At 38.9% G+C, this 22,796-nt stretch overlaps 1 protein-coding gene across 1 annotated transcript; it reads right to left on the bottom strand.

Annotated features, from left to right (window-relative positions):
- Positions 1–310: 310 nt before the first annotated feature.
- On the bottom strand, positions 311–22,583 carry LOC120538767 (cytochrome P450 2C20-like). Its single transcript, XM_039768224.1, has 9 exons — positions 22,368–22,583; positions 22,116–22,278; positions 16,873–17,022; positions 11,179–11,339; positions 10,924–11,100; positions 8,295–8,436; positions 5,671–5,858; positions 2,343–2,484; positions 311–535 (listed from the first exon to the last, which is right to left on the bottom strand). The coding sequence occupies exons 1-9, from the start codon at positions 22,539–22,541 to the stop codon at positions 354–356; spliced, it is 1,479 nt and encodes a 492-aa protein (XP_039624158.1). The 5' UTR covers positions 22,542–22,583; the 3' UTR covers positions 311–353.
- Between the last annotated feature and the right edge of the window lie 213 nt (positions 22,584–22,796).

Genomic DNA, 22,796 nt, shown 5'->3' with positions numbered 1-22,796 from the left:
GATTGGATAGATACTAAGTGATAAAATCCAGAACAATTAAAATTAAAATTTTATTATCCACACAAATTTACCAATATAAATTACTTTTACATTGAAATCTCTCAAGTATGTGTAAAATTGCTAAAAGTATATTTAAAAACTAACATTTTAAACAATTGGTAATGACTAGTTTATGAGGACATTTCTTCAGTTATAGAGAGCTATAATAAAAAGCCACTTGTTGGCTCAGTGGATAGATGAATTGATTAATCCCAGAAATAGATTGCTAAAAGACCTTCAAAATTTTTTACATCACCGCCATAATAAAAAGATTATGCCCTCAAAATATAGTCTGTTCATATATTCTTTGTTAGCTACCGAGGACAAACTAGGAGCTTGTAGGGTTGCGGGACTTTAACAAAGCAACTTTCATCTGAAGCAAGATTAATTTCTTCAGGGTTTCCAGTGGAGCAGAAAGACAAATTCTGTAGGAGAATTGAGAAAAACAGGAACAGGCTCATGCGGGCCAGGCCCTCTCCTATGCACACTCTCTTTCCTGGGGAAAAAAAAAAAAATTATGACTTAACAGAACTAGGGTGATAGACATCCTAGAAGCAATAATACAGTTTATTGCAGATGTTAAGTTGTTAAAGTATTATAGAGAAGAGTTCATGATAAGAATTATAAGACTGTATACCCTTATTTGAACTTTCAAATCTTTGCAGCGGCAACTAGTCTAAACCACGCATAAGAGGAAGTACTTGCAAAGTATTGAAGTAGACAAGCAAAATGTCAGTCATTAATTAAAAACGGTAATTTCTGGACTTTCAGTACTTCGGGCAAGTTTATCAAACCATTGGACATCAGCATGCATGCAAGCGACATGAATATGGACAGATTGGCTATATACAGTATGTGCATCCCCACTGATTGAACACAAGTACTTATCTAACAAAATGGTACTGGACAGTGAGTAAAACTATAGGTTCTCTCTGTGCGTGCCAACAAAACTTTAAAAGGTCAATAGCTTCAAGTGAAAGTAGGAACACTGAAAAAGGCTCAGAATGACCCTGCTGTTAGACAAACAACAGAAAAGAAAGAACTGAGAGTGTCACCTGAACACAGTTGCGCATTGGGTGTGTCTGTCAGGAATAGCTGTTAAACATGCAGGATTATAGAGAGATTGTCACACATCTTTGCTTCTGCTTTCAGACATTAAGAATGTTAAAACTCTAAAGGAGTAAAAAGTTTAAACCCTCTCCCCTACCTTTATTGTTGCTACATCTCGCCAACATGGAGTCTAAAGATTTAGAAGGGGAAGTGGAACTGAACTAGTAATAAACCCTTAACCACTCTCCCATATGCAACTGCATTACTACTATGGGTCCTTCCCAATGATCCATCCATTCACTCATGCAGTATCCAACCTGCTATATCCTTACTACATGGTCACGGGGGTCTACTGGAGCCAATATCAGCCAACACAGGGTGCAAGGCAGGAAACAAACCCCAGGCAGGGCGCCAGCCTACCGCAGCACACACACACACCACCTGCCAGGGGCAATTTAGAATCGCCAATGCACCTAACCTGCATGTCTTTGGACTGAGGGAGGAAACACATGCAAGAAAAGAACATGCAAACTCCACGCAGGGAGGACCCGGGAAGTGAACCCGGGTCTCCTAACTGCGAGGCAGAAGCACTACCCAATGCGCCACCATGCCACCCACAATAAAACACATACTGATTTTTTCACATTTATTAAATTTTTTTAACTGGTGTTGGAAACATGGTGTTCCAGTCCACTTCATGGCACATTCACACAGCGTAATTTACAATCAACTAAAGCTGCATATATTTAGGATACTACAAGAAAAATAGATATTTAAAAAAAAGCACACTGGATACTGGAGTGGACGGACAGCAATGTTAAAATGCTGCCAGCTCCATGTTACTAGTTATATGACAGGCCTCTCACATCTGCTCCAGAAGACTGCCGAAGAAAGCAGAGCAACTCATGAACGCAGTAACTTTTAATGCAGTTCCCCACTGATATAGACTGTATGTCAATTGTACATCTACTTGCTGAAAGTCATTTGTAAAGTAGTAATACATGTTGCAATGGACAAAAATTATCTTAAGATATCATGCCTTTTTATAATCACACATCTAGACAATAGATACCTGAAATCTATTTTCTATTTTTTTTTCTCAAATTACTTTTGTTTCTGTATATACAATGTAAATGGATGATAGGACTAGAAGGTGGATAAGAGTCTAGTTGAGGTTGCAATCTCTCATTATTAATAATGCTTACTATCAAAGATGACAAAAATAAAAGCATGATTGAACCACTTTCCTTTACCTGTAGAAAATGCTACAAAAGCCGGATTCGTTTTGAAGCAGCCATTTTCATCCAGGAAGTGATTTGGATTGAAGGAGCGGGGAGTCTCCCAGTACTTCTTGTCATATAGGCAAGAGTGAAGCAAAGGAATTACTGTTGTACCCTGGATGACAACAAAACAAAATTGCATTGATAAAAGATGTGTTTTCAAAAAGTTTGAGTTCCTAAAATGTCCTCATCATTATACTATCATGTGTGGTATCACGCAAAAAAGTCACTTTAAAATAAAAATGCTCTATTAAATGCGCTCTCCGACATGGTAAATTCAAATTGCTGAGCCAGAAGTTCCACATGAAAGCACTGCCAACTCATAAAACAACAAGTGCAAGAATTCAGTCAAAGGAAAGCCAGTTGTCTGAATTATGACATACAGTAAAACTTCCCTTTCACCTTTGTCTCTCTATTATAAAAAGAAATCCTGTCCTGGAAAGAAAAAGCAAGCCTACGATATGTGATCTTCTCGGAAGACATTTAAGACCCGTGAGATGAAAGACTTGCCATGGTGCGTCTCACGGGAACATAGAACGAGATTCTTACAAGACACGCCCTACTTACAAGCAACAACAAATAAGACCACGGAGAGAAAAAACAAATCAGTAGTGTAAAGGCAGTCACGCAGCACACACAGCTCCAGGGCTCTCAGTGCATATAAAGTGTAGAAGGTCAATATGGTAGAAATGAATAGGGTGGAAATTGAATGAAAAGGGTAGAAATGAAACGTTGACGACTAAACGAAGGAGGAAGAAAAGCACGGAGAAAAGAGACCCAAAAGCAGTGGAGAGAAAGTGCTAAAAAGAACAAGTTTGGAAAACACAATTCTGTCAGGTGTATATTTAAGATGATGGAGAAACGATCAGAACGCGAGCAGCAGACACACAAAGTAGGAAAAAGGACAGTGGCTGTAAAGGCTTTAAAAAGATTGAAGGTCAGCGGGACAGCAGCAACTCCCCTAACCGTGCACGAGCAGCGTTTTACGTCCTGCAAGAAATTTAACCACACCCCGGGCCGTAAATAAAGGACAAGTATTGTTTTTAGAACTTCACGCGAGACCAAGCAGTGAGCCATCATTTAAAACAAGTCCACAGACATCTAACCCTAGCAGTTGTTGGATTGCTTTTGGCAGACAAGTATCATGTGCACCCAGCTCTTAAAACAATGACAAGAGACAAGCAAAACGCCAGCAGCAGGAAAACAGATGATGCGACGACATATCCTTAGCGTACGTTCAGCCGCACCTCACCTTCACAACGTGAGCAGCGTTATACGTCTGGCGAGAAAGATGTAACCACGCCCGGGGCTGAAAATAAAGGCCAAGTATTGTTTTTACAAAGGTTTTTAAAGTAAAAATAATGCATATGTAACAATTCCCAAGAAAATAATCTCTTTAAATTGTATATTGCCTGCCTAAGGTAAAGTCATCCCCGATGGAGGATCCGAGAAATCATGGGAAAGAGTAGTCCTTTCATCAGATTAGTGCTTTTTCAGATGTGGAATGGCAAAATAGGGGAGGCACTTGATGAATGAAGTCTCCAGGACCCTAAACAAATCCAAAATCATATTATGTGATATCTAATGTGAAATTCTACTCCATACTTCTAGAATTTTATTCTGTATTGAGGATTTATTCTGTTCTGTGTATTGTATTGTCCCCCTTCTTTTTGACACCCACTGCACACCCAACCTACCTGGAAAGGGGCTCTTTGAACTGCCTTTCCAAAGGTTTCTTCCATTTTTTCCCCTTCAAGGGTTTTTTTGGGGGGAGTTTTTTCTGGTCTTTAGAGGGTCAAAGCTGGGGGGCTGTCAGGAGGCAGGGCCTTTTAAAGCCCATTGTGGCACTTCTTGTGTGATTTTGGGCTACACAAAAATAAATTGTTGTATTGTATAGTATATTCAGTAAACCAAACACGTGGGTGTGCGCGAGTGAAGCGAGCAGGGGCAGAGCCCTCTAGTCTATTTAAAATAAAACAATCTGGTCAGCCCAAAATTACTTTTTTGGTTGAAATCCATTTGGAGTGAAATGTTACACATGTAATGCTTTTATTTTGCTCTTTATTTCCACAAGAAATGGCCTTTATCTTTCATTGCCTTTTTGGCAAAGTAACAAAAACAACGAGCTTGCATTTCTCCAAAAGGTCCACACAGAAACCCACATGAACACACTGCAGAGGGAAGGTCAAACATCACAAGATGGCGCCCCAAATAGTCTGAGCACAAAGATGCAGCAATGACTTGAGTCTGAGGTCCCATACCTTGATTCAACAATGTCATCAGATGTAAGCATTAACTCAACTTTACTTTTGTTTGGAAAATTAAAAAATGTTCCGATTTACACTCTTTACTATTCTTTTAAAAGATCAAATTCTAGGTTTAACAGAATAGATTTAATCTGCTTAAAGTTCATGTTTTCATCTGGTTAACTTATTCATCATGCAGTCTCAAATTGACAATATGAGCTCCCATTGCATCACAATTTAAGAGGGGGTTTCAGAGGAGCAACCGCATCTCCTTGGGGTGTGTTCAGCCCACCTCTTCACAACGTGAGCGGCAGATACACGAAGTAATAATAATGCATTTTATTTATACTCCTTAATGGCTGCTTTTAATTAGACGTCAGCTTAAATCCATGCTATTTTATTAAGTACTTTTTAATCAAATAATCATAAAATGCATACATTTTTCACTTAAGTCATTTTAAAGCTATAGGGTAAACTACTGGTTTAACAAAACAGAGCTGTATTGTTGCTTAATGCGTCATATAAACTGCCCCTAAACTTAAAAGAAAATTTTACCTAATTTATTAATATATTCATGATGGCTTCCATCGATTACACCATACCTTCTAATTCAACTAAATAATTCCTTATTCTTTTGTGGCCAGCATAGGCATAAGGCCATCCCAACAGCATCAGCCATGTATCACAAACTTCTTACTGGAGAAAACCCCATTGAAGATTTTTGGCTCATCAATACTCACTCATTCCTGGATGACTTGGACACAAATGGGTGTCAAATATGTCTTTTGAGCTATGAGACAAGAATGGCAATACTGTAAGTGCATCACAATAATGCCCTATATAACATATCTCCAAAATGGGATCTACTGAAAGTTAATGTATTGTTAATGGTACAGTCATTGTTTTAAAGTGTTACTACATTTTCATGTTTAAGTTGGAATGGATTGTCATGTTACCTAGATGGTAACTTGTGAATTTTATAGGAAAAATATGAAATAGTAACCATAATTTTGTTAAATATGGTAGCAGATTTCAAGTGGGAGTGGGAGTCTCACCAAAGGTATGGTGTAACCTCGAAAGATTGTGTCCTTGGTGGTGGAGTGCAGTAAACTTGTTGGCATGAGATCAATGAACCTCTGGATTTCGTGTACCACAGCATCTGTATAGGGCATATTCTTGCGGTCTTCATAGGCAGGACACCGCTCCCTTCCAATCACTGTGTCAATCTCGTGCTGGATCTTCACTGAAAGATAAAGTATTCAGTCTTTGATTAGATGATATACACTCCTGGTTTTGGGCAAGATTGTCCAAGTTTCTTAATTTTACCAAAACTCCCTACCCGAATATACAGTTTTGAAATACTTTAAAACAAAGTACTAAAGTCAAGATGATATAGATTTTTTTATTTTTTATTTATTTAGCTGTACCACTCCTGTACCATGGTTTCTCTTCTCCGTAACCTCATGTGGCACTTGGAACCACTGCTCTACTGTAAAGTTGTTTGCCTGCCATGAAGTCATCTCAGATTAAATAGCACTGGAACAATAGGGTAGAAGGGCACTTTGATTGTCCTGCCCAGTACAGACTCAGAAATAGAACGGCTTGGGTGTCATGTTGGCAGAGGTCTCTGTGACCGATTTGGTCTGGCTTGTCCACCTCCTTTTCTACAACTTGGCAGCGATTCTACAATTGATGGATGGACAGCTGTTCTAGTTCTGTTAATTAGTTTCTACTTTGGTTTTGATGTATTTGGGGAAAAAAAAAAAAATCTACCCTCATAAGTGAAAGATCTGTATTTAGAGAGTGGCATAATCGGGTCTTGCATTTTGCCTTGAGAATTGTCACACTGCTCTGTGCCTGCACTTGGTGAGGTGCAATTTGCAAAAACAAAACAGTTTGCCCTAGTGCAGGGGTCCTCAATCCCAGTCCTGGAGAGCCGCAGTGGCTGCAGGTTTTTGTTCTGACCTGGTTGCTTAATTAGAAAGCAATTCTTGCCAATAAAGCACTAACAAGCTATGAAATTAAATTAACTCTGCTATGTCAGGTCATTCTCATATCCTAGATTTTCTTTCCCTTTCTATCATGCAAATGATTTGAAGGCTAAAATGGACGAGTAATTCTCAGTCCTTCACTTTTCTTCCAAGTATTTAATTAAACCCAATAGTGCAGATAAATACACACAGGTGTAAATGTAAATAAGCTAAATGGAGAAATGCTGCTCTCTCTTGTCATTTGCATGTTATTGATAATAAGGAGCAATTAAAATAGCTGTTTAAGACAAAATTAAGCAATAAGGGCTCAAAATCACCAAAGTGAAGCAGAAGTGTTACTTTAGCAATAAGTGCTTTTTATTAAGCAACTGGGTTGGAGCAAAAACCTGCAGCCACTGTGGCTCTCCAGGACCGTGATTGAGGACCCCTGCCCTATTGGATGTGGCCATGATAAACTGCCCATTGAGCTCTGTGAAGATGATTTTGTGCATTGTATTTACACCATTTGTGGTGCCCATTGCACACCCAACCTACCTGAAAGTGGGTCTTCTGTCTGAATTGCCTTTTCCAAAATCTCTTTCATCAATACCCCTTGCCGCCACTCACACCCAGTGTGTGTGTGTGTGCGCGCGCGTCTTTTTTGGGTATGGGAGTTAATTTCTTAGAGAATATACAGAAATAAATTATTGTGATTTGCCAATAGGTATTAAGGTTTAGCATTTTAATAAGGATATCAAAAAAAAAAAAAACAAAACAAAAAACCCACAAACCACAAATCTGACAGTGAGTGTAATTCACCCAACACCCTGGAGTTTTAGGGAATGTTATTACTGATCAGAAGTTCTATTAAGTGCTTTAGGCAATCTACAGTAAGATGGGGCAAGAGTGGACCAGTGTGGGTGTGTAGGGACAATTTAATGAGCTTATCCCAGCAGAAAAAAAAAAAGCCTGAAGTGGAAGGAACTGAATTTATAAGCCCATGGAGGGTGGGGTCTTATGAACACTTTTCCCCCTTTCAGAATGAACAGCCTGGGAAAAAGCTTGTGGCAAATATGAAGATAGATAGGGATAGAATGAGGCCAGATTTGTTCTAAAGAGCTGAATCATTGACACTCCCACTTGTGTAAGAGGTGTGTCAAGGAAAGGATTAATTAGTGGCAGAAGCATGGCCCGTCTCTCCGATGCTCCATTTTTGTAGAAAGTCATGCTGTTTGTTTCAGCCATTCCATTCAAGGGTTATGCCAAACCATATTGCACCAGACATCAACCAACATAATAAAGATAGAGAGCCTAAGCAATAACATGAACTACTTGCTATCCATGTTGTATTATTTTGCCAACATTTTTACTTGTATTTTGGGTACAACTGGAAACCTTTAATTTATGAATAAAAAGCAACTTTTTCTCTTGCTTGATATGGTGTTCTAATTGTCTGGGGTTATAGAAATCAAAGAAGGGGGATTAATTGAACTACAATAGTAGTCAACTATGACAGTGGCCAGGCTGGTTAGAATAAATGGGATTTGGTTAAGGTCTATACAGTAAAGAAAGCGAGTACAGGGTCACCCTAGGATCCTACCAAGGCAAAAACGCTTGCATTGAGTCTTAAGAGTTCATGCAGAAAAGCTTTTAACTGGTGAATTTCATACAGTGATTCTGTAGTGTCTCACTAGGAAACTGAGACCTACCCTGGATGTGGGGGTACTTGATGAGAATTAGAAGTCCATAGCGCAGTGTGGTGCTTGTCGTCTCTGTTCCACCCATAAGGAGATTCGAAACTGTTCCATGCAGGTTCTTGCAGTTTAAATGTGCATCTGGATTATTATCATCCTAGGGGGTTTAAGGAAATGGGGAAAAATCTCATTTAGTCTTCACTGGGGACACAGCCATTTAAAGTTTATTTTCTCAGTTGCCCAAATTTAAAAATCATGTAACAGACATTTGCTCCAAAACAGAGCTCAACAATTTAAACACTTTAATGAAACAATCAGTTTTACAGGTTGCAGGAAAACTATATTTGGTTGTGATCTCGGCACCTGCAAAAATGGATTTGCAAAGTGTTCGGTTAAATTCCAGTCAAATTTATTTTTCCAGATTTTAAATTTGATTTATCGAAGTGGCATAGCCAGTTCAAACAATATAAAAGGTATAGGGCAGGAATCAACCAAGAATGGATTACCAGTTCATTACACAGTATGTTCTTGAACACAACTTCCTTTAGTCATTAAAGACTTTGTGACTTGAAGTTACCCAGAATGTTGTGAAGAAAAACCTATGCCAAACTACCCATACAAATAGAAATGGGTCTGGACTGAGGGTCCTGGAGTTGTTGGGTGGGAGCACCTAAATTTATATTGTACTGCATATTCCATTTTGACTTATTTGAAAGAAAAATGATCTTGTCAACCTGGTGTCATTTATTTTTAGTGTTCAGTGATGTCTAACATGGTCTGTAACAAGTTTTTAAAATCAAAATGATTGTAAATTAGTTATTACATCTTTTCACTTGTGGCAAACTTGTTACCTGTCCTACTACATTTGCTGAACAAACAAGCCACACCCTAATTTTACTCAGTTATGTTGACCTCTTTTGTAAGACAGTTTGGAAAATGCGTCTGACAGACAAATATAAAATGTATAAGCAGACTATTGATAAACATGAAGCATAAGCTCAATCATAGAATGATTCTACAGAAAAGGAAGTAACGAATAGTAGCATAAATGAGTCGAGACAAACGAAAAAGATGCATGCTAGGGAGAAATCAGGACACTATCTGCTCTGAGTTAATAAGTATTGCTTTCTGGAAACCATCAGTAGTTGACTGTTCTCCTGCAATAGGCCTGGTCTTGTCAGTTTAAGTTCTGTTATTATGTCTTATTTCATTTTGGCCAAGTTTTTTTTTTTTATTCCTTCTCTCAGAAGCCCAATGATCCTTGCTATTTTCAATTGGATATTTCCCTTCAGCCATGATTTTTGCAGTAATCAGTCTCCTAAGATTACTTAGGATTATTTGGATGTTCAGCTTTTCTTGCTCAGCATCTGTCTAAGCCAGTGTTTCCCAAACTCGGTCCTGGGGACCCCCTGTGACTGCAGGTTTTTGTTCCAACCAGATTCCTAATCAGTGACAACACCTGATAGCATTGAGCTCATTTAATTATTTTTCTTTTATTCTACATTCAGAAAAGCAGAGCAGTGCGATTTTTACATTTATAAGACATTTAGAAATATTTCTGCTGTTGCTGTTTAATTTAAATGCTTAACTCTTTTGTTGATTTCATTCTTTTTTGCCTTTTCTCTGTGCAGTTTTACCCCCTTCGTTGTGTCTTAATGACAATTTAAAATGAGCAGAGCCCCAGGCAAACAGCACTGAATAATCAAAGGCTGCAACTACTTTAGTGTCAGACCCACTAATTAGTAAATAATGGATTAAACAATTAAAACATCTTGAAAAGTAGAATGAAAATCAAGATGAAAATACTGTTAAAAAGAAAAAAAGTACATTCCCATAACTGCTTGGTACATTTTAATATATATTTTTTTTTACCAAGCTTCGTTTTCTACATTGTTCCCTAAACACAAAACTTGGGAAATACCACATCACTTAATTAGCTCAGGAGTTCAATTAAAACCAGAAGCTGGTTGGAACAAAAACCTGCAGCCACAGAGGGTCCCCAGGACCGAGTTTGGGAAACACTAAGTTGGCTATGGCTTAGACCAATGTTTGGGGGATCTGGGCATCTGAGGATCACATTCTGGCGAATATAAAAGTATATAATACCTCAGAAGCCCCACCTCTTCCAGTTGTAACCAAATAAAGCCAAATGCTCCTAGAAGATGGAGGGAAGCAGCCCCACAAGTCAGAGCCACCAACACAGACTTGAGTGCTGAATCGTTTAAGAAAACAGACAGACTAAGATGACAATTGTTACACCGGTTTTCGGTTGTGCCACTGCACACATTTCTTTTTAGCTTTTTTTGTATCCTAGCTATCCGTAAAACTGGGTGGCTTGGCTGGCACCCTAACTTTTCATTGGGACTCCTTTGCCTCCTCATCCTCTTACTCCTTTAACGGACTGGCTCATCATGCAGAGTTGGTTTCCAGCTTGGACACCAGACTACTCAGATAGGCTCACCTACATCCCTATAGGAAAAAGTTGGTCAGAACAGGGATGGATTCCCATAATCTGATCCAACCTCCGACTCCAACCTGTCGAGTTTTTTGCTACCTTGCAGCTTTCAAATAGTGGTAATACAGGACACAACCACAAGGTGATGGAATGACAGGCTACAAGTGATTGAATGACTTAAAAATTCACCTCCTTCATTTTCAAGATGTAGCTATCAATAAAATCCCGGGGGCTGCCAGCAGTCACCGTCTCCATGTGATTCTCAATTATTGCAGCTATCTTTTTTTTGTAGTCTTCTATCTTCTGAAGAACAATGTGTTGAGGTCCAGGCAGGAATCTTAGTATATTCGGAAAGACATTGTACAACTAGACCAAAAGAAAAATTTCAGTTGAAGAACGAACATTTTTCCCAGTACAGTATATCATACAAGAAGAATATTTTACCTGTGCTAAAGGAGTGCTCATATGATAAAGTATGGCATTAATATCAGACACCAATCCTATAAAATTTTGATCCTGGTATTCAAAACGCTTTCCGCATACAACTGAACAGATGACATTACACACAGCAGTGCTCAGAAAGTACATGGGATCACAAGGAGAACCTTAAGGAGAAGACACAACAAATCTTGTTAACTCAATGCTTTTCTGTTAAAGGTTGAGAAATGCTGGATTATAGTAAAAAATTAAGTATTTGCGAAACTCGTAACAGTTTTAAATCGCAACCAACGTTTTTTTGAAACCCTAATAAAATTTATTCCTATATTTTTTGCTGCCGATACACTTCTACAAATTATACCTACTTAACTTTTAAATCGACATTTATCCAACTATTTTTTATTTTTCTAGCATCAGAATGTAGTTTAATTTGTTTTGGTTTCAATAGATGCATTTTTCATATTTGATGGTTTTCTTTTTTCACATCTTCGTGCCCCACAGGTTGGGAACTGCCGCTATAATCTACAGTAGAAGAGTCCTTCTTGCTAGTCCACCTGATCAAACATGCATTTACAGTATAATAGTACATAGTTTAACCATGCAGCCATAATTTACTAAACCAAAAACAGATAAATTAATGTGCAATGCATCAAATTAAAATAAAGATATGTGACCAAAAACAAATGTCAGAAAAAACAAAACCACCAACTAAGGAGAGTGACTGAGCTAAAGATGGCCAGAGACACTGAACTGTTAGTGTAGGTGCAGGTATGCAACACTATGGCCTTGGGAGAACAGTAAGCCGTTTAAGGCTATTAAGATCACTTGAGTGGAGATCAGTGGATTCAGATTACTACTTGTGGGGGAGTCTTGTCTGACTGGGTTGTCAAAATCCCTGCATGTACGAAAAGTATGGATTCAGCAGTTACCTGGGCTGTTTGAAATCATACATGGCAGTGCCTTAAGAACCTGCCACAGTGCAGTGAACATCTATAAAAGTTAGTGAGGCTCTGCAGAGACACCGTGATTTCCCTCAGCTATTTAATCAAGTGCTATGTGTGATGAGGGGATGCCATTTTCAGATTTTAGTTGTGCATTTAACACTATTATTAATTCCCCGTTAAATAGGTTACTAAATTGAATAGCAGACCTTTGCATTTCACTCTGCTCTTGGGTGCAGAACATTTTCTCAAAGTCTACAGGGTGTCAGGATTATAAACCATAGTATTTCCACTCTTTTCCTGAACCCAGGTGCACTACAGGGTTGTGTGTGGAGCCAAATGCTTTTCACGCTCCTCCTGCATGACTGTGCCCCCAATATAGTCTTCAAATAGGATTGTGAAATTTGAATATGGTCAGGATTACAGATAAGACAGCTTACAGGAATGATTTTCCTTATCTCACCAAATGGTGTATTGATAATAACCTAGTCCTAAACACAAGTAGAACAAAAGGACATCTTTGTGCATTACATAAAAAAAAAAAATAAAAATAAAAAAAAAAGAAATGCAGATCTGTTTATGTTTAAGGTGAAACAAAGAGTGGAGCGTGTAAAATTCCTGGGAGTTTACATATCACAGGCTCTTACATGGTGGTCTTAATATTACATATTTAATTGTAAAAGCTCAACATCTGCATTTTCTCGGGAGGCTGAAAACAGGTCAGTGTATCCCAATAGCTCTTAATTTTTAACACAACCCTGTTTGAAAGCGTTCTGGCGTAAGGTTCAAACTGTGTGGTATGCCAGCTGCACAGCTGAAGATCGTAACCTCATACTTTGAGGTGAAGACTTTCCAACAGATCATGGACATTGTCCGACCAAAGTTGGATGATGTGTACACTAGCCAACGGAGGAATAAGGCTAGAGCCATCGCTAGGGACACAACATATCCAGGCCATCATGTACTTGACCCTTTAAATCAGAAAAACCATACAGGGCAATCATATCTCAGACTAGCAGACTGAGGAACTCGGCCTCCTTCAGAAGACCTGTGCTGCCCCATCTCTCCTGCCCTCCCTCAAGGACTGCCAGACATGCTCTTCCTATCGTCTATTGACAACTAACACACACACTGTACATAACAGACATGCATTCAGACAGTTGAACATTTGAGAACCATTACTGACCAAGATGTGATTAGAGTAAATACTGTTGATTTTATTACTTTAGTGCATTACCTCACACTTACAGTATTGACTAAAAAAGCATCATGTTTAACAATTTGCAGTATCAATGAGAAATCTTGTTTATTCTACATAATGTTACATTGTCACCCCCCCAAATCTCTCTCACACACACACACACAGGCCAATTTACCAAAGTTTAATCAGGTTGATGTAAAGCATTAAGAATCGAATATAAATTTCCAGTTAACTTTGGTTGTCACAGGCATGCCTCATGAATGTGGAAGGTGTGGAATCTTAAATTAAAACCTTTGCTGCTTCAAAGTGTAGATATTCTATGTTTTAATGCTTCTCTTCGTATTTAGACCCTGGTACTCTTCACTGCCATGTTAAAGGTGCAAGAGCAGGCTAGTGTTTTTTTTTTTTTTTAAAAAAAAAAAGTCATAAAATATGCTTTACTTCTGAAAAACAGTTTCATGTGGCAAACTAATGTACAGTATACCATGATTATGAAGAAATAGACTATGAAAAATACCAGATATCCTTTAAAATACCCACAGCTGCCAGAGTCCCTTCAAGTATAATAACACAGTATTTCTGCTTTCTTGAACGTTGACTTGGGGGGGTAAAGTAGACGGAATTTTATAGTCCAGTAAAGTGAAAATGTGGAGTAGAGTAGGTTTCGAGAATCTCAACTACTACTTATATTTGGATTCATTACACCAGTATTAACTCTTTCAGGGCTGATGTCAACTTTTGTTAAAAGGAGGAGCGGACGATGGTAATCAACTGTAAACTTTGACAAAACCAACTTGTTTTAGTTGGACTCTCGTTGCCTGAAGGAACGTTAGATTAATTGATTTGACCGATATTTCCTGCACTCTTGCAAGGAGCAAGGCGCAAACAACGGCAACAATGGGACGGACATCTGGCAAGAAATCAAAGTGAATGCTTAAAACAAAATACTCCACAGACATTTTGCCTATTATCTCTGAACTGGACTATGACTTATCAGACTTCGATTTTGATATAAGTGATCGAAAACGAATGCAAGGTTCCTGCTTCAGCCGATTGGTCCCTAGCTAATCGTGGTACTGACAATATTCACCAGTTAGTACTGCCAATTAATGATGAGAGGTAGAAACCACATTGCAATGCAATCTGACCATGATCACTGCTGCTGCTGCCCCAGCAAACTGGCAGCCACTGCATGCAGCAACAGACATTTTATTTTGATTTCTGTGCAAAACCATTGCTTTTCAGAAAATGTTTTTCCAGAAAACAAAACTACACAACATAAGCACACGGTTTTACAAATTTAAAATATGGGTTTCCCTTGCTTTAAAACAGCTGCTTTGTGAAATGTGAATATATGATGTGTTCTACTGGTACCGTCTCGGCACCTAATCAATGCAGTGGGGCTGAATGTTGTTGACACACAATCTCCAATCTCAGTTATATTCATGGCTCAGCTGCGGTGCTCAGATATTGTGCTCATGGTCTGAATGGGGTGGGACTTGACCCACCGGCTGCAATAAAGTGGGCTTGTTACTCACGTGCTTTGGTTCATCCGCCGTATTACATGTGTTGCTTAGGATTGACAGTGAAATGTTAGAAAACCCGACTCCAAAACAGGATTGCGAAACAGCCATTTCTCTGAATGCTTACTAATGTTATTAAACTGTCATTTAACATGTAGTTTGGTGTTATCGCAATAAAAAAAGGATTTTTTTTTTTTTTTTAAAAAATGGGGCAAGGGATGCTTGTACATTCAAATTAATTGTAATTAGGTTATGAATAGTAACTGTATGAAGGGTCTCTCAGGACTGGATTATTTCCTTCATAAAATGGCTGTTGCACTTAGAATACCACCATTAAGATGTCTGCTCATGCTGAATGACACTGCTTCAAGTTACATACTTTAGTTCACAGGGGCATATTTCGCTTTTCGTTAAATCATTTTCTGGAAAAGTAACACCAGCTTTACTCAGTTATGACTGCTAGGCACTTTGTCCCCTCATCATAAAAAGTGTATACTGTATAACACGGTTTTATTGATGCTAACATTCAGCATTTAAGCTTCTCCCAGTAGGTTGTCTTAACATTATAGTAATGGATTTGATTACTAAAAAGTGTTCTCAAACAATGGCAAAATTTTAATTCAGACGCAAGTCTTTGAACCCACTTTTATTTATTTTTAATTAAATACTGATTCAATACATCTTCAACCTAACCTTACTGTTAGTGAGGTCTATGGTGGAATGGAACCCTATCCAGAAGTGAACTCCACTTTTATTCAATTATGGCTGTTGGGTACTTTGTCCCTTGTAAAAAAAGTTACCCGACACGGTTTTATTCTAGCTAATATTCAGCATTTAATCTTCTTCAGTGGAATCTGTCTTAACATCGGAGTTGATCAAAAGTGTTTTCAATCAATGGCAAAATTTTCCATTCAGCAGCAAGTATTTGAATCCACTTTATTTTTTGAAATAAATCTTCATCCAATGCATCTTCAACCTAATATTATACAGGTAGCTCTGTGATAGAATGGCACCCTATTCAGGTCTGCATACTGCCTCTGTGCTGCTGGAATAGACTCTGGCCCGGAGATCTTGAATTGGATTAACTGGTTGAGAATGTTTCTTTATACTAGCAGCCATAATCTGGCACATGTACTCGCAGGCTTCATGTGAAAACAAACCCTCACCAAAACAGGAGGCCTTAACCTCTTCTATTTAACTGGTATCCACATGAAAGCCTCACTATATGGATTCTGTTGCCTTAAAGTCAAACTGGTTTGCTCTGTTAATCTCAGTATAAAGCTGTTAAGTAGCTGTGTAAATTCAGGTGTAGGTTCCATTTTTACTGGGACAAAGTAGCAACAGTAGACAGTCTAAAGGTAAATGTCATGAAGGACATGCATGTCCCATGCCCTTAGTTCAAAGTTATTACATTAGAGCAAGTTTGAGCCAGATTTGCAGATGACACTAGAGGCCAAGGATCTGTGCTGGTATCTGGAAGGTTGTTGGTTCAAATGTCATTGCTGCCAGCTGGAATTTTACTCTGTTGGGCCCTTGAGCAAGGCTATTAACTTGAAAATTGCTCCAGGGATGCTTAATTTTCAAACCTTATAATCCAAAAGGTCAGTTTATTAGCTATATTTACCATCTTAAACGCTGGTGGTTTACTGATGTCGCACAATGAAAATTCTGTGACATGATAGAAATGGGACTCTAAATCAAGTTGCAGTCATTCAAAAAAAAAAAAAAAAGGCAGTAGACACACCGAGTATTATTGGGCTAAATGTCCTGGTTTCATAAGACTTGTTCGAATGGATTCTACTCTGTCCTCCAAATGATTAAGTATTTAATTAATATTTCATGTAGGTAGTATTAGATTTCTAACATTTTCACACACAAACTTTAAAGAAATGTATTAAGGCCATTCACTATTTCTTTACGGTCCCTAGTACACTTATTCCTTGATCACGTGCTTATTCTCATATTACTCAAAATTTCTTAGGTTGACTTTTGCAATTTCAGTATTTGAACCTCTGCATTATTCAAAATTTCTCACCTTCACACTTTTGAAACTCTTTCACAAGGCTTTCAGCTTCCTCTTGGATGCATTCCTCAATACTCCGTTTTCCAACCCCAAAATTCCTTAGTGTTGTCATTGAAAACCGCCGGAGCTCCTTCCAGCATTCTTCATTAGTCATTGCAAGTCCTGCAAATCAAGATGTTCAAAAGAGAAATTTTCAAACCATATGACATTCTGCACGATAGGAGTTTACCTGTGGAACACAATAGAGAAAACAAAATGCTCGGAACATATTTAGGGACCATCTGCAATGGCCAGGCACCCTGGCCAAGGGATTGTCTGTGCCCTGCACTCTCGACTGGCTAGGATAGGCACCAGGACTCCCAATGTCTGCGACCTGCTCAGGATTTAAGGGGGCTTAGAATGTGGTATGGTATATCTAGAGTCAAAAAACCAAGAATTGAAAGATTCCATGCAAAAGGTGTCCATTACTGTTTTGATAAAAGCCAAACTAAATCTAACCAGAACAGAAGGATGAAGGGTCAGATGGGCAACTGTATAAGAGGATAAGAGACAGAGGGAAGAGTGTGAGAATGCAAACACCTTACAGGCCCTCAGTTGGCTTCTTCCTTACATACACCCCAAACAGTCATCTGCCTTTATGGTCAGCATCCCAGAGTCATTGTCACTGTTGCAAAGTTTCAAAGAAACAGCCATATCTTAAACTGGCAAGTAAAAAGAAAACATTCAAATTAACAGACCAGACATTGTGAAGCAGACCAAAATGTTTCCAGTCACATTCAGTTCAGAGTCATCTGCAACAGTGAAAAGATTAAGCATGTCCATCTTAATCCCATTCATCTCCAATGAGGATACCCTCCTCCATCAAATACGAAGGCACAGAAGTTACTGCTTTTGATAGATGGATCCAGTGTTTGGTTTGCATCCTTCAATGCAGAGTTCAAGTTCTACCTGTGTTTCTGAGAATTCGTCAGCCCAGATATTACATGAATAGATACCTGAAATCTTTCATCATGTCAGCACTGATGTACATGAAGGGCCTTTGCAGTGAACTGGCCAGCTTTATTTGGTTCCCGTTTTGCATCTAATGCTGCAGAAATCACCAATGTATAAATCAAGCAATAGGTCTATGAGAAGCCTCTCAACCCAGTCAAGTGCCATTTAAGAACCAGTACAGAGTTTTTGGAAACCAAACCCAGATGACCTGGAAAGGATTTTGAGCCCCCTGAGAGGTCGGTTTCTGTAAGGCATGACCATTGATGTATTAAATTCTTAATGCCTTCTCCATTTTTCCTACTCTGTTTAGCTGTTGTGATTGGTGTTGGCCAAACAAGGATACAGTCCATAGTTATAAAAGGTTTTAATATTACATTGAAATTTTACAATGCTTTAAAAATTAAAAAACTGTACATCCAGAAATGACAAGTTAAATATTCTTGCAACCAAAATTGGTTTGCATAATTCAAAAATATTGCTTTAGTGTTTAATGTCTGAAAAGTATGAAAAAATACCATTTAAAATCCACCACAAAGATCTGGAAAGAGAATATATTAAACCATTGATTTATTGAATTACTTAACATGAATTGTTCCACTAATGCTATCTACATTAACATTCACTTGGCTTAATGTATGAGGGACATTCAAACGTTTCTGCACTTTTGAACTGAAGGCGGGAGTAGTAGTAATTGGGCATTAAAAACCTGGTATGACGCTGGGAAAATTGCATCGCAAACAAAGGTGGCTATGTAGAAAGTGATGCAATTCGTTTTTGAAATCTATACTAATAAAAGGCAAAACCCCGACTGACTGACTCTCTCATCACTAAATACTCCAACTTCCCGTGTAGGTAGAAAGCTAAAATTTGGCAGGCTCATTCCTTAGTTTAAGTTAAGCAGGTTTCATTTCAAAATTATACGCATAACGGTCATAACTGTCGACAACATCGGCCATGTTAAACTTTATTTATGGCCTCATCTTCACGAAATTCGTTAGGCGGCTTCCCTGCGCTAACCAAAATCGATGTACGTACTTATTTCAGTGGTATGACATCACTGTTAGCCGCCATATTGAACTTTCCAACGGTCTGTTACTTATGGGCCCCATCTTCAAGAAATTTGGTATGCGAGTTCCCAACGCTAACTGAATCCTACTTTACATACAAGTGTCCATGGCCTGCAGCTCGGTCGCCATGTGAGGCGGCATTGGGTCCCCCATCCCAACGCCTCCCATGTGGTTGGCTGCCTGCCTGCCTATAGAAGGCCATCCGTCGCTCCGGTCTCTTCATTCCCTTTCTTGCTTCACCACGTGATTCACGTCACCCTGCTGATAACTGCAGCCTTTTTATTTAATCCACGGCTTCTCCGCCGTTTTATTGTTTGTTTATTACGATTATATAGTTATGTAGGTATTTTAGACTTTACGTTGTTCAGGTACCCATTTCCTTTATCATTCCAACCCCCATTACCATGTCTATCGAGGTGATCACCATTGATCAAAGAACTGTCACTTACTGAGTGGTTTCCATGCCCGGAGATGGCACCTGCCTTTTCCATTTTCTGTTACATATTGCACGGCCATATCAGGCTCACTCTTGATATCCGGAGGAATATTGTGTTCTTATGTATTGAATTACTGGGACAGGTTCAAGGTGTGGACTGATGGTACAGGAGATAAATTATACTATACAGGAGCACTAGAAGAGTGAAATGCTTAAGCCCTTCACCTATGGTTCTGCATGCGAGTTGATGACTGCCGCTGAATTGTTCAGTTGTTGCTTTCAAGTGTACCAAAATGGCCAAATATTTTACACCTTTCGACAACTGCCAATGCCTCTTAAACATCTTAGATTCACAGCTGACGATTTCAGTAGTGGACACTTTGATGTTTAAACTCTCAAAAGCTGGATGTGAAGTTAGAGGAAACCGGTTGTATGCTTGCAAACGCTTGACAGATGCCAAATGACACTTCAACACAAGTCCTGCAAATACTGTCGTAATTGAAAAAACAAACTCAAACCGATTAGGGACAGCAGCAATCCAAGATTTGAGATTTCAGACACTATTACTTTTCACATGGCCAACTGTACATTGCATGCTCAAGAGTAAGCTCAGCACACAGCTTGGTCATAATACAACCGGAGGGCCGAACTGACAACGTGGTATACAAAGAGATCCTTAAATTATTGGTATATTTTCCCTCAGTTTATAAAGGTATTTTGCTAGTCCTTAGTAAATTTTTTTTAAAAAAAAGAGTGCGGAAACTTTGAACGTCCCTTGTATAATAAATTTATCTTGTATTAAATGTGAGCTTTAAGGATGTGATTGTTATACATTAAATTTCAAGAAAATACCCCACACATGAACATACAAATAAAGATGCACTACAGCCAGGATGATCAACATTGGTCCTGGAGGGCCAAAGGTTTTTGTTCCAGCTTGTTGCTTATTTAGGAAGCCATTTGTGCCAATAGGAGTTAATATCATAACTTGTTAGTGTTTTAACTCTGCAATATCAGGGCATTCTTGAATCATACCCCCGTCCATTTTTTCATATTACCCAAAATGATTTGAAGCCTAAAATGGAGTAATATTCAGTTACGTACTTTCTCTTCAGTACTTTATTAAACCAAAATAGTGGAATCTTTTCTAAGTAGCAACAGTGTTTTTTTTTTTTTTTTAAGACAAACACCAGCAATTTAAGGGTTCAAAAATCAGGCAATTAAAATGAAGCAACAAAAGTCTCATTTGAGAAATAAGTGCTTCATCAGCAAAAAGGACTGAAGCAATTGGGCTGGAATGAAAGTCAGCCGCCACTGCAGCCATCCTGGACCAACATTGCTTGTCTTTGATATAAAGGGTGCATGTCTGAAATAGCAAATAAAATTATATTAATTAGCAGCACAACTGGTCCATTAAGAAAAAACTATTCAAATGAAAACATGCAGCCACTGTAGCCTTCCAGGAGTTGGGCACCCCTGCATTATAGGATCCTCTTCAGCAATACAAAAAGCACGTTCAGGTTTTAACTTTGAGCAATTCCTGGTAGGTATTGCATTAAGAGGATCATTCAAAATTGTTCATAGGTATAATCCAGTTCAATTAATATTTTCAAACAAATTTTCCAATTAAGTAATTCATTTCCAAAAAGAAATATTTTAGAAAGGATTAAACAGGGTTTAGAAATATTCTTATTCTTCTATTCCAAGTGGTATCATCCAAAGAAATGTGTTTACCATAGGAACAAGGATAGTGTCTGCAGTGGGCTCACACCCTGCTCAGGGTTTGTTTCCAGCCTTGCTCCATGTTGGCTGGGACTGGCTCCAGCAGACCCCCCCATGACCCTGTAGTTGGGATATAGCAGGATGGATAAAGGATGAACAAGGAATGTTTACAGAGGGATAATTGTCAATGTCCTTAGCTGGTTTCTTGCATGCTCGTTTAAAAAAAAAAAAAAAAAGTGTTGGTTTGTACATAGCGATTTTATCAACAATAGATTTAATTTGTGTGAAACACCCTGAAAGCATGCAGAACTTAGTGTCAGTATGGTCATGTACCTAAAAATCAGCATAAAGAGCACCCTTTTACAAATGTAAATGTATGATGGTTAAAAGCAGATCTACAGAAATTGATTATTCCTGTACTTCCCAGGCATGCACCTCAGACTGCCATCCTTTGTGAATTTGAATTTTGCTTTCAGGAGGTTTTTTTTAGAGCCATGAGACATTCTCTCCTCTCCTTTTGCCGAGAGTGTGGACTGCGTGCCGAATGTAATGCAGCTTAAAGTAACTGGATTCCTGGGCAACAGGGCAAATTCAGAATAAGCTGATCAAAGTCTCTTTTCAGGATGTTCACAGACTGCATATTACTTAGAATCCCCGCATGGCTTTGCAAACATGCTGGCATGGCATCATTATGATGCATCAATTAAAATGTAAGTGAAATTACTTAAATGCACGCATAGACGCATTCGAAGTAATCGGCGATAGGTTATGATCACTGTGGGGACAGATCGAGTGCAGATTTCTAAATGGAACATTTCCTGTAAAAAACATTTATAAAGCGGATCGGTTTGAAATCGGTATACTCGCCACACAACTCTTGAATTTAACGATTACTTTTCCATTATAGGTATTGTGGAAAGCTCCAACTTTTACCGGTCACTAAATGTGCACTCGGGACTTAACCTCACGGTTTACAAGATAGAGCATTTAGAAAAAAGATCTCAGAAAGAAAAGCTCCGAAAAGATGTTCCACTCACCCGAGCTGTCGGTGATTTTCATGAAGAGCGGTGTGGCGGCTCGTCCTGAGAACGCATCCCCTTGCTGTACCAGCGCCTCATGGACCACCTCGTGCCCTACCAGAACCACGACAGGCTGCGGCCCGAACATCACCGTCATTACCGGTCCGTAGGTTTCACTCATCTATGGGGAAAAGATGCGCAAGTTAGCGGGTCGAAAAAAATCGATTGTTTGAGCAAGGAGTATGTTCAGGAAAGTCTTTAGATGCTCACCTTGACGAAGCTCTCGTGTGGCGTTTTACCGTTCATTTTCAGCAGGTTACCTATCAAAGGTAGCGGTGTCGGGCCGGGAGGCATCTTGCCATAGCGAGAGGAGTCCTTCCGAAACAAGGCAAATAGCATTATCAGGACGATCGCGACGAGCACTAACGTGCCACTTGGCTCCATGATTCGTGAAGCATTCAAACTGCTGCGTTGCACCTGTGATTGACTTTAAATAGTCAGGGTGTGTTTCGTTATCCAATACATTTGTCCCGTGTTTGGACACTCCCTTGAGTTATCAGCACACGGGGCTTAAAATCAAGCGTCGCTACTTATAATTAAAGTGCATATCAATCAATGTATCGTGGAGAGAGGGGCATCGCATCCCGGCTAAAAAAAACTTCCTTTTCGGTAAATTGGAGGGAACCGTGTCTTCAAATA

This window comes from Polypterus senegalus, chromosome 11 (assembly GCF_016835505.1).
Source record: "Polypterus senegalus isolate Bchr_013 chromosome 11, ASM1683550v1, whole genome shotgun sequence".
In the NCBI taxonomy this organism is placed as follows: domain Eukaryota; kingdom Metazoa; phylum Chordata; class Cladistia; order Polypteriformes; family Polypteridae; genus Polypterus; species Polypterus senegalus.
The sequence above is the reverse complement of the archived record's forward strand: the minus strand, read 5'-3'. Positions and strand labels throughout refer to the sequence as shown.